General features: G+C 34.9%; 1 protein-coding gene across 4 annotated transcripts in view; it reads left to right on the top strand.

Annotated features, from left to right (window-relative positions):
- Nucleotides 1–6,751, top strand: part of LOC101894571 (homeobox protein ceh-19) — a 158,959-nt gene extending 152,208 nt beyond the window's left edge. For 2 of the 4 annotated variants that reach the window (XM_059126941.1, XM_059126940.1), the window contains exons 2-3: nucleotides 5,854–6,003; nucleotides 6,203–6,751. In XM_059126941.1, coding sequence (XP_058982924.1) covers nucleotides 5,854–6,003; nucleotides 6,203–6,693 — 641 coding nt within the window. In that variant the 3' untranslated portion in view covers nucleotides 6,694–6,751. Of the gene's footprint in view, nucleotides 1–5,853; nucleotides 6,004–6,202 lie in introns of those variants that run through there. The other 2 variants (XR_009343064.1, XR_009343063.1) reach the window with 2 other exon arrangements.
- The last annotated feature ends 6,209 nt before the right edge of the window (nucleotides 6,752–12,960 follow it).

The following is a 12,960-nucleotide window of genomic DNA, read 5'->3' as shown; positions in this document are numbered from 1 at the left end:
CAGGATAGTTTTGGCCCATCTACGTTCAGGATGGAGCAGCCGTCTCAATTCGTATTGGGCACGAATTGATGAGGATGTGCGGAACGCCTGCACAGCGTGCGATACAGGCCCGCACAACACGCTGCATCTGTTTAATTGTCCAGCCAAACCTTCACAACTCCGTCGAGAGAATCTATGGCTACAGCGCATAAAGGTAGCAGAATTCCTAAACCTGGACATTGAGGAAGAACCGAATTAGTCAGAAAAAACAACGGATCATGTTAAAACTGCTACAACAACAACAACCGAATATCGGAAGATGTGTATATGGAGGTTATACCAAAGCGTGGACCTATACATACAATATTTGGCGCACGAACTAGGACCCATTATGATCTACAAAAAACAATTTTAAGACAAATCCGTGAAAAAATGTGGTAAAAATCATCAAAATACCGAATATCGGGAGGTACCGTTATATGGGGGCTATACCAAAACGTGAACCTATACATGCAAAGTTTCGCCACCGGAGCAATAATCCATTATGACCAACAAATACCAATGTTTAAACAAATCCATGAAAAATGTGGCAAAAATCATCAAAATACCGAATATCGGGAGGTACCGATATATGGGGACTATACCAAAGCGTGGACCTATAATACAATGTTTCGCCGCACGAACTAGGACCCATTATGACCCACAAATACGAATTTTAAGACAAATCCCTGAAAAAGTGTGGCAAAAGTCATCAAAATACCGAATATCGGGATGTACCGTTATATGGGGACTATACCAAAACGTGGACCGATATATCTCATTTTCAATACCAACCATCCTAGACACAATATAAATTATTCTGCTAAATTTTGATGCTATACGGCAAACAATGTGGGCTGTATCGTAATTTCAACAGACAGACAGACGGACATCGTTAAATCGTCTTAGAATTTTATGCTGATTAAGAATATATATGCATTGTGGGGTCTACGACGAATATTTAGGGATGTTACAAACGGAATGACAAAGTTAATATAACCTCCTTTCAAAGGTGGAGGGTATAAAAATCACTACAAAATAACATTTGAAAATAAGAAGTCAAAATGGAATAAGTTAAAAAGCTGTAAGTTCGGCCGGGCCGAACTTTTAATACCCTCCACCATTTGGTACAAATTTGGCAATTTCCAAAAAAAAAAAAATAAAATAAATAAATAAATAAAATAAAATCCGTTAAAAATTCTGTTAAAATCTTAAAAATACCGAATGCTTATACGACGACGTGGGCCTGCATAGGCAACTTTTGTCATAAGTTATTACAATATTTAAATGCGAAACTTGAAGAAAAATCTGCTTATAATGTAGCTAAAATCATCAAAATACCGAATATAGGGGGTACCGTTATATGGGGGCTATACGAAGACGTGAACCTGCACAGACAATTTTCTGGCATGGGCTGAAGCATCCATTATGAACTTCACATGCGAAATTTGAAACAATCCCGGTAAATAATGTCGCTAAAATCATCAAAATACCGAATATCGGGGGGTACGGTATATGGGGGCTATATGAATACGTGGACCTATATAGCCCATTTTCTGTTTTATGCTGCAGTATCAATTACGAACTTCAAATGCCAAATTTGGAACGATTCCGCTAAATAATGTCGCTAAAATCATCAAAATACCGAAAATGGGGGGGGGGGGTACCGTTATATGGGGGCTACACGAAGACGTGGACCTGCAAAAATAATTTTCTGTCTTAGGCTGTAGTATCCATTACGAACTTCAAATGAAAATTTGAAACAATTCCGGTGAATAATGTCGCTAAAATCATCAAAATACCGAATATCGGGAGGTACCGTTATATGGGGGCTATATGATAAATTTTACCTACATGGCCCATTTACGAACTTAACCTGCCTACTGGCAAAATATACATGTGTGCAAAATTTTAGCTTTCTATCTCAATTTGTTCGAAAGATAGCGTGATTACAACAGACAGACGGACATGGCTAAATCGTCTTAGAATTTTACGCTAATCAAGAATATATATACTTTGTTGGGTCTGACATGAGTATTTCGAGGAGTTACAAACGGAATGACAAAATTAATATACCCTCCATAGTATGATGGAGGGTATAAAAACGTATGCAAAATAAAAGATTAGTATTGTACATTTCAAAAGTCAAAATGAAAATGATCAAATTTATCATATATACGCGATTTTTTTTTTTTGATTTTATCTTTTTTTACAATAGACAATTCTAAATTTATCTGAATCGTTAAAATCAGATCAGCGTTTCTTGAGTTATATCACAAAAATATTTCATATTTACAGTTCATTGCGATATTCTTATGCGGTTTTAGGTTTGAATTATATATATTAATATATATTTTTTTATCATTGTACCGACTCTTAACTTCAAATACGAAATTTAAAAGAAATCCGTTGAATGTCGCTTAAATCATCAAAATACCGAATATCAGGAGGTATCGTTATATGGTGGCTATACGAAGACCTACACTTTGACATTGAAATTTGAAACAATTCTGGTCTACAATGTCTGTAAAATCATAAAAATTCTGAGTATTGGAAGGTATCGCTATACCTCTTTCATGTTAATTACTACAATTATAACTAATGAATGGCTGAACTGATTGTTGTAAGTTTCACCACTTCGGATTGCGAATGATTCTATTACATTTTGTCAAATATTTTTTGTAATTTTTTTACACCGCATAATATTTTTTCACGTTGACTTTCCATTTTGAATTGTAAATTTTTTTAATATATTTGGTTTTGATTTTGATCTGATTAAAAGAAAAAACGAAGAAAATAAAATTATTGAACAATATGATACGTATTATGACTTTGTTCCTAAATCGACCAACAATCTATGTTGAGCTTATATCAAAACGTGGGCCTTATGCCGTATGGCAATTTCTCATTCCATTAAACCCCAAAATGTTAAATTGCATCTCGTTTTGTCGGAAATTTAGATTTGTATCATAGAAGTGCACTGAAAGAAAAAGTTTCATACCATAAATGAAATCCTACGTTCCGTCAATGAAATTTGTTATTGATTTTGAACCAACGTAGAGGTTCATTGAATAAATGAAAAAAGTTTCATTGATTTTCATTAATGTAAAATTAACGAAATTGTTCATTAATATAATGAAAATTCTTCCTTGATTCAGTGAAATGAAAATGGCGGAGGGTATTAAAAGCTCAGTCTTCTTCGGTCTAACTTCTTTATACCTCTACCACACTGTGGTAGTGGGTAATTTGTCGTTGTGCATTTGTTTGTTTACAGGTAGAAATACGCGAGATAAACCCTACGTTTTTGGATGATCACGTTGTGAGTCGGTTTATGCATGTCAGTCTGACCGTCTGCTCATGTATTTTTATGAACAAAATGCAGATCGCCTTTATTGTCCAATTGATATGAAATTTTTCATGTATCATATGTTTGGTCTAAGAACGAACTCCATAACGTAACGTTTCATCCATTTCATGAAACTGCTTCATTGAATTGGAGCACAAATTTAAATATAACAATTATCACAATTTTGCCTCTAATTATAAATACTGGTTGCGTACTAGTTTGTATCAGACAGCGCTGTTATGTATAATTTCTATATTCACATTTTTTACTGAATTTTGTAAAAATAAGTAATTTCGTAACATTAATGAAATCCGTTTCATATATTCAATGAAACCAAAAACCATTGAATTAAAAGCAACGTAAGTTTTCATTGCATGAACAAAAAATTTATTATATTAATGTAGCTTTTCATTGCATCAATGAAAAAAAAATCAACGAAACCGGTTCATTGATACAACGAAGCATTTTTCTTTCAGTGTGCCGGATATCAAGATTTACGCTATATAAAATATATACTCTCTGAGAAATGCTAAACTGAAACAAATTTGATCTTAAATCTTCTCAAGCATGAAAATACCTATGAACCACCGTATATTGGGGAATGGGTAATTTTTTTAGATATGTTCTGTACAGTTTGTTTAAAAAACAAGTAAAAAAGCTGTAAGTCCGACCGGGCCGAACTTTTAATACCCTCCACCATTTGGTACAAATTTAACAATTTCCAAAAAAATAAATAAATATAATCCGTTAAAAATTATGTTAAAATCTTAAAAATACCGAATGCCTATAAGACGACGTGGACCTGCGAGTTATTACAATATTTAAATGCGAAACTTGAAGAAAAATCTGTTTATAATGTAGCTAAAATCATCAAAACACCGAATATAGGGGGTACCGTTATATGGGAGCTATACGAAGACGTGGGCCTGCACAGACAATTTTCTGACATAGGCTGAATTATCCATTACGAACTTCACATGCGAAATTTGAAACAATCCCTGTAAATAATGTCGCTAAAATCATCAAAATACCGAAAATGGGGGGGGGGGGTACCGTTATATGGGGGCTATACGAAGACGTGGACCTACATGACCCATTTTCTGTTTTATGCTGCAGTATCTATTACGAACTTCAAATACCAAATTTGGAACGATTCAGTTAAATAATGTCGCTAAAATCATCAAAAATACCGAATATCGGGGGGTACCGTTATATAGGGGCTATACGAAGACGTGGACCTACACAGATTATTTTCTGTCTTAGGCTGTAGTATCCATTACGAACTTCAAATGCCAAATTTGAAACAATATATATACTTTGTTGGGTCTGACATGAGTATTTTGAGGAGTTACAAACGGAATGACAAAATTAATATACCCTCCATAGTATGGTGGAGGGTATAAAAATTGTGTCTGTTGGGCTCCCCGAAGCATTCGCGGAAGGCATCTCTGGCTAGGCTATACAATTATAGCCGGAAACGATTTCGTTTAAATAACGGAGCTCATTCATTCAGAATGTGGCAAGGTTGTGCAAAATGGCGAGTGTCAACTAATGGAATTATATGAGGACCTCACGAAAACGGGAATTGATATACCTCCCAATATAAATTATCATAAGAATAATATTTGCACCTGTGCAAAGTTTTAAACATGTATCTTGTATAATGCTACCTTTATCATGATCCTAAGGGAAGGGCGGGTGCACAGATGGACATAGTTCAGTCGACGTAGAATTTTACCCCATCTATGATTGTAGGCATAAAAGAGGAGTTTATTTTGGCTGTCTTCAACTCAACTTCAAGATAACTTACAGCACAATTTCAAATAGTTCCGTACAGCCCATTTAATTAAAACATGTAAAATAAAAATTGAAATAAATATATAATTTTTCTTAATGGGTTAAGTTGCATAAACGGGGCTTGAAAATATGATTAAGTGCTTTAAAGCAGCAAGTGTTTATTTATATTAAGAAATTACTGCCGATTCGGTGAACGAAACCTACAAACTACAGAAAATGTCGTTGTTATTTTGGGCCAATGATTATTTCTGTGGTTGAGTATTTTAGCTCTTTTATTTCATTTTGTATTTTATTCCCTACATTTCGTCGATGTTTTGGCGACTTCTTCTGGGGAAATTCGTCTATTTAAATAAATCAAAAAGTGAACAATTAATTTCATATTAAGCCACAAAATATGATAAACTTACAATATAATTTTTTAAGACTTTTTATATAGAACATATAATAAACTACTACAGAAATATTTACTTATCAGGAAACTTTATCAAATTACACTTTATTTTGTTTTTAACAGAAATTAAATTATATTGCATTTTATATGGTTAAGACCATTCAAGTTAATTTAAGGATTATAATGTTCTTAAAAATAAAGATTAAACACTAAAACGTAGGGCCAGCAACGCGGACCGGGTCAGCTAGTAAATAAGTAAAATATACTACTTAATAGCTCACAAATGTTTTTTTACTTACAGCACAAAATGATGGTATCCAGGATCCATTAAATTCATATTCTAGTTATAATGTGGCCCCCGCGATCTACACACAATTTGTTGGAGCAAAAAAATCAGCGAACATGATGACACACTTTATGTATAACCATCTCCAGTTAATAGGACTGCAAGGTAAAAATCACATTTATATGAACGAGTCGAAAACTGTTATAACACATATCGAAGTAGAAATCTGTCTCCATAAACTTGAAAGAGAATAAATAAACAAAAATAATTTCAAACGATAATTGTCATCACCCTTTTCGACGGCATATATTTATAAAGGTTTATTAAGCTTGTTCACATTTTTATTCACATTCATATTTTTTAGCCAAACGTTCCCGAAAACAAGGACTTGAACGTAAGCCGAGGCAAGCATATAGTGCCAAACAGCTAGATCGACTTGAGAGTGAGTTTAAAGAAGATAAATACCTTAGCGTTAGCAAACGTATGGAACTCTCTAAAACTTTAAATCTGACAGAAGTTCAAGTAAAAACATGGTTTCAAAACAGGAGAACAAAATGGAAGAAACAACTGACTTCGCGACTTAAGATAGCACATCGGCGAAGTGTTTATGATAGCAATATCGGTCTCAAACAAGTACCACTAGATATGGCTGTTACTCCACGTACTTCTGTAGATCATTCTGTGACATCCTACTTACCTCCCGTATATTTCCCCGTGTTGCATTTTAACAATAGCATGTGTAATATTAATAAATACCAACAAAGCACATACCTCTCTTATCCATATGATGTTCCCTCAACTGAAGTTGCAAAAACGGCAATGGAAAATTTATTGCTATATAAAATAGATACCTGAAATAAATATTTATCTATATCATCCTATTTGATGTTTCAATAAATGTGAACCAATAAAACCATGTGTGTTAATATTTTAGCGAATGAGTGAATGAAGCAATGCATACCTATTTTAGAATTTAATTCATTTATTTGGAAATATGAGTATGGCTTTTAGTATGGCTTTAACATAAATACATAATTTATCCCATATTTGTTATGAATTAAAGAATTTATATCATCCAAATCTATTCGATTTTTTGTTGTTGTTTTGCGCTCTAGACTAAGAGGTTGTTGAAAGAAGACTTGTAGTTTACAGTATATTATATTTGAAATTAACCAATTAACAAAATTCCTTAACTGTTTTATTTTACATAGCCTTGTCTGATTTAAGTCTGGTATAGAGTCCTCGGATTTTTGCAAACGCTGGACATTGGCAGAGCAAATGTTCCAATGTTTTATCATCTTCCCATATGCTCTGCATATGCTGTTATCTGCACAGTCTATCTTGTACAAATGAGCTTATAGGCCCAGGTGCCCCCTGAGGGTGTCTGTTATCCCACTAATCATTCACATTCGTTTGCTCAAGTTTACTATTGCTTATTCCCTGCCTGTTTTGCCGACAGCGTTCGCAATCTCGTTACCTCTAGTTCCCGCATGACCGTTGTTCGCAATCTCGTTACCTCTAGTTCCCGCATGACCTTGTACCCATATAATGCCTACTGAGCCGCGTTGAGAATATTTGTAATTGAATTTTTATATTCCAATACAGTTTTTGGATTTTTCGGACCACATTTTGCTTTCCAGACGAATTCCAGAAATCCATAAGAATAGAGAATACATTTGATCTCCTCTTGAACTTCGCGAAAGGGATTAACGAAGCACTCAATTTCACCAGAATGTCGACTTTTTATGACCCTTGCGTAAGTTCTTAACGTATGTACATACATGAATCGTATGAGTCCGGTTAATATTCTTAAATACTTCCATAAAATTTAAGATATTTGTCTCATGGCGTAAGTAAGCAGATATTTTCTGCTGCCATTAAAATGGGAGTGTCAATGATGAAAGGAATAGTATCAGAAACCTGTGAAGTGCTTTGATTTTGCACAATGTGGGTTTTACACAATTGTAATGGCGCCACTGATGGCAAGCACGTCAATTTAACTTGCTCGTTGAACTGTGGCTCCCAAACGGTTTTTTTAATATTTAATAAACAATTGCCACGATCCTGTATGGCAACCGCTGGAGGATTTGTTGTCATCCCTACAAATAATTTTCTCAAAATGCATAATGGCAGTTAATTTCCACCAGAATATGTCAACCGAGATAAAGGCACTGTAAAGATTAATAGTATGTGGCGCAGCGAAGTATGAAGGAGTAATTTATGAGCTATGTCATTACACATCCCATTCGGCAATTAATAAAAAATACACATGAAATAATATTTAAAACATTTAGTATTTCTTTGCATATTTTACTATATTAAAAATAAAAAAATCATTTCATTATACGAAAAGCTAAAAACAATTCACTTTAAACTGAATAATTAAAAGCTGACGAAATCACATTGTTTATGATTTGAGACAATGTTGAGCAATTTTATCTCATTGGAAATGTTGATCAACTGCGAGGAGCGACGTGTCGTTGTAAAAAAAAAAAAAGAGATCGGATCCATATACCCGTCTTTTGTTCCACTACACGTTAACCTTCTTTACATATCTGTCCCGGAGGTACCTTTAGCGAATCTTACTGCAATATAATATAAAATATCTCTTGTCAATATCAATATTAAATATGTGAATTAAAAAAATAACTCACCAGTCGTGTTTGTTGAAGCCGACACAGGTTTTTACTTAGCATTATTTTTGTGATATAGCACTGTTTTTTTGTTTTGTCAAAAAGACAAGGTAGAATCTGCACCGCATCCATTAATAAGAAAAGTGAACTCAAAAGTGAAAAATAGCTGTGCCAGCCTTGCAACATGTCACAAATTGAAAGTAAACAAACTTTAATCCGTTACCGCAACATACCCGTTGTGAATATGACATTTTTCATTAACATTTAAGCATCCAACTCAGCTGTCGGTCAAATACGATGCCGCAACGGACAAAACGTATTCTATCTGACAGACTCAAGAGCGATTTTACTGTCCGTTAGAAAATTTATGGTAGCCGGTCTCGTGTTGGCATTAAGTCGGCTTAGACACTCTGCAATCGCCCGGACCTCAGTTTGAATGATTGTATTATGATCGGGCAAACGGAAAGATATTACGGTATATTGTTCTTCAAAAAACGCCCCAGTCACGCTCTTCTCCTAGCACGTCGTTAATCAACTTTTTCCAGTCGGTATTGGTGATAGGAATCCATCGATCCACGAGTCTCCGGTGGGAATTTTTGTTTCAAATGAAGCAGCTGCAATTGTTTCATGTATCCGGCCCGGTACAAGAGTTTTCCATTGATTCTCCCGTTGTTACCTGAAAAATGTTTTTATGGTATGTCACGTGGCCTTTATTTATTCACTCATCCGTCGCCCTGATCCTTATAGACGCGACGGCGGCTAAAGCACTAGTTGCTCCACAAATACGTAAGCAGCACATTTTTTATCCACAGCTGTCCACCATACTTTTAATGCGTATGTTACAACAGGTCTAATGACGCTTTGGAATGCCAATGTGTCACCTTTGGATTGAAACCCCATGTTGAGCCTATAGCCCTTTTGCACGTTGCCCAGCATCTTCATTTGTTCTTTCTTGGATGTGGTTTAGGTTTCCTATCTATAATCACACCCAGATATTTAACATCATTGGAAATGTTGATTGTCTTATTCAGGAAGACTCGTTCATCGAAGTGCCTCTTTTATTTTCCTATTGACGTGCTGACCTATTGAAAAAGCTTTCGATATCAATGCATACCGCCATACCATGTACAGATCTTTTATCGAAAGTGCTCTCGTCCCTATCTTTCGTTATATCTTCGGGTGTCGCGATGCTGTGTGGGAAGTGTGTGTTCATGAAAAGCCCTAGGGTCTCTTCTAATTATTACCCATCTCATCCACCATTTTCTCGGCTTGTGTATGGGTTTTAGAAAGAAACGTTTTAATTTTTGATGCATTATTTACGCTGTCAATTTGTTCGCATGCTTAGGTATTCAATGTTTCCTTTCCCTAACCTTTTTTACTATTCTCCTAAACTTCATCCTGTCAGTCTTGGATTTGTTTCGATAATTTTTTTTTTTGGATTTGGCGGCGGCCGGTTAACTCAAATATTATACACCGATGATCCGAAAAGAAGTGTTCATAGGAAACAATCTATTTCTAAATCTCGTTTATGAGATTTTCTGAACAAAAATAAATGTCTAATAGCGCCTAATTTTATTTACAAAGCTTGATCGTTAGTATTTAGACAATTTAGTAGAACTTGTCCCTTTTTGTTCGAGACATAGAAAGCAATGTCCTTAGTCTTTGTCAAACTGGCCATGGATTCATCGTCAAATCCAATCACAGGGACAGTGCAACCTTCCTTCTCCTCCCTGTGGAAGACTTCCCATCTCTTCACATCTAAGGTCTTGTTCTGTCTTCCAAAGATTTCGAGCATACGTTCCGTCTCAAACTTACTGCCAAATCCTCTGTCGTATACCATCGTTTTAGTCAGTCGAGGAATTTTGCTCTTCCTCACCAGCTTGAGGCCGATAATCTTCTTCAGGACGGCAATGTTTGCATGTGTAGCAAGCTTAAAGAACATTCGGTCGTTCTTTTTGCCGCTGCTCTTTATGCCGCTACCGCTGAAATTAGATCACCGCCTTCCATTATGTGACCAAAGACAAACAAACACACAAAAATTTTGTTGTTGACGATCGGCTTCGCAGTATTCTTTTCCTCAGGGGACCTGATCCCTGCCTCCATTCGTTGAACCCCAGACAACTTTTTCGTTTTTGTTGTGAAGTTCGCCAAGCTGTCACTCACTCCTTCCATCCTTGTGTGCGCCTCCTCCTTTGTTGCGATTCGCAAAACATTAGTATTATTTCTGTTGCATTTGAAGTCTAAAATTCGATCGTTGGATAACGACAACGCACAGTGGTCGCTGTCATTGGCCAAAACTCAAAAAATTAAAATCAGATATTTATTGTCAAATGCGTACACGTGAACTCCTAAAAAGCGTAAAAAAAGAGAAAATGTAGTTAGTTGCTTTTATCAGTGGGATCAGTGCAAAAGTGAAGTGAAAATGGAACTGTGTTACAAAATTAAATACAATTAAAAAAGACAAATATCGGCATAATTATTGAAAAGCAAGGTATTGACTTATTTTTAGTGTAATAATTTGAGTGTTTAGTAGTTTTGAATAATAGAGAAGATGATGACGTTTAAGTTGCTTTTAAGATTAATTTTGACAATAAATTTGAAATTCAGTTAAAGTTTTAATTGTTGTTTTGATTGGATTTCCTAATATGAATGTTTTTATTAAGAAAAAAATATTCAGATTCTCTTTTGGAAGAACGAGCACGTGGACATCCTCGATTGAGTCTTAAAGAGTCCTCGTCTAGAACGAAACGCAGGAGAATAGTTGAACTGGCGGAAACAAATGTGTCAGCTGCAGAAGATTTGCGAGTTGTCATGGAACCAAAGTCACCCACAATTTTGCCAGCAAATATAACAGAAGTTATGTCGCTAATGGCAGAAGCAAACCTGACAAACCACCAATATCTGTTATTAAGAAGCTTCATAAACAATAATATAAATGTTGACTTATTGCCGAGTCAGTTTCTTAAAAGAATTATCCATTGAAGAAGAAAAGTACTTCAAAGACAAAATATGCCTATTAAATCCTACAACTATTAACAGAGAAGATAAAATATTACACATTGATCACAAGTTACAGCTTACTATGTTGGATGGTAAGGTATGTAATGCGTTGACTCAGACGTCATCAGTTAAATGCTATATATGTAATGAAATGAATAACACTGAAGCCTGTTTACAAAGAGAGGTTAAAACAAATAGTTATGGATTTGGATTATCACCTCTGCATGCATATATTCGATTTTTTTTCTTTCTTCTTTTTTTTATCTTACAGATTAGAAATTAACAAAATGGCAAACTAGGTCTAACTTAGAAGAAAAAAGTCAATTCCAAAATAGAAAAGAAAAAATCCAATTGAAATTTCGAGAAGAAATGGGCTTAATTGTAGATAAGCCAAAAGTTGGAGTTGGCAGTGGATCTTCAAACGACGGGAATACTGCAAGAGGATTTTTCAAAAATATGAGCTTATCTGCGGAGATAACAGGAATTGTTAAGGATGTAATTGAGAGGTGTTCAATATTGTTACAAGTATTGTCTTCTGGGTACAACATCAATGTCGAAAAATTTAAGATCTTTGCACTGGAAAACGCTAAACATCTAACTAATAGATATCCATGGTACTATCTTCCACCCACAGTACATAACATTTTAGTACATGCACCCGACATTATAAAATATGCCATGGTATCGATTGGGAAATTATCGGAGGAGGCGGCGGAATCTAGAAACAAAGATATAAAAAAGTTTCGACTAAATCATACCCGAAAAAGTTCTTGTGTTTCAACAATCACAGACCTTATTAACCGTTTTCTTCTGAGCTCTGACCCTTTTATAACGGAACAACGAATGTTACCAAACAATAAAAAATGTATATTGATAAAACCTGTATTTGATTTACTTGAATAACACTGAAATTTATAAATATCCATTAATAATTTTTATTTAATTTTAAAACGGTTTATAATATCAAAAGAAAAACAAATTAACATGCAAGTTAAATAAATGTATTCTTTATTGATATTCCTTTATTGATATTTCACCTTACAGCATCCTGGGTGTAACAATATAAATTAATTTGGTAAATAGTATAAAGTGGTGGCACTGTGCAGATATGTGAGCAGTTTTGAAACTAAACGATAAACAAATAAATAATTCAAAGTCACCAAGACCCTACAGTTATTAATTCGGATTTGTGCAAAGTGTTTTAAATTCAAAGCAAAACCCACAGTTATGGGCTATTTTCCCGATAACGACATCCGCTGTTACGGATTTAAATTCCACGAAATCCGCAGTCACGGATTTGGTACGAAAACCGAGTATGTAAAATCCGCAGTGACGGATTTGCTTCGAAAAACGAGTACATTTGTGGCCACTTCACAACACGAGATTTTATGCCGAAACCAGTAATGAAAGTCTTAAAGTCGGGCGGGGTTGACTTTATGATACCCTACACCACATAACAATTAAAAGTTTTTTTGGGAGAATTCAATCA

This window comes from Musca domestica, unplaced genomic scaffold, assembly GCF_030504385.1.
Source record: "Musca domestica strain aabys unplaced genomic scaffold, Musca_domestica.polishedcontigs.V.1.1 4, whole genome shotgun sequence".
NCBI classification, from domain to species: domain Eukaryota; kingdom Metazoa; phylum Arthropoda; class Insecta; order Diptera; family Muscidae; genus Musca; species Musca domestica.
The sequence above is the reverse complement of the archived record's forward strand: the minus strand, read 5'-3'. Positions and strand labels throughout refer to the sequence as shown.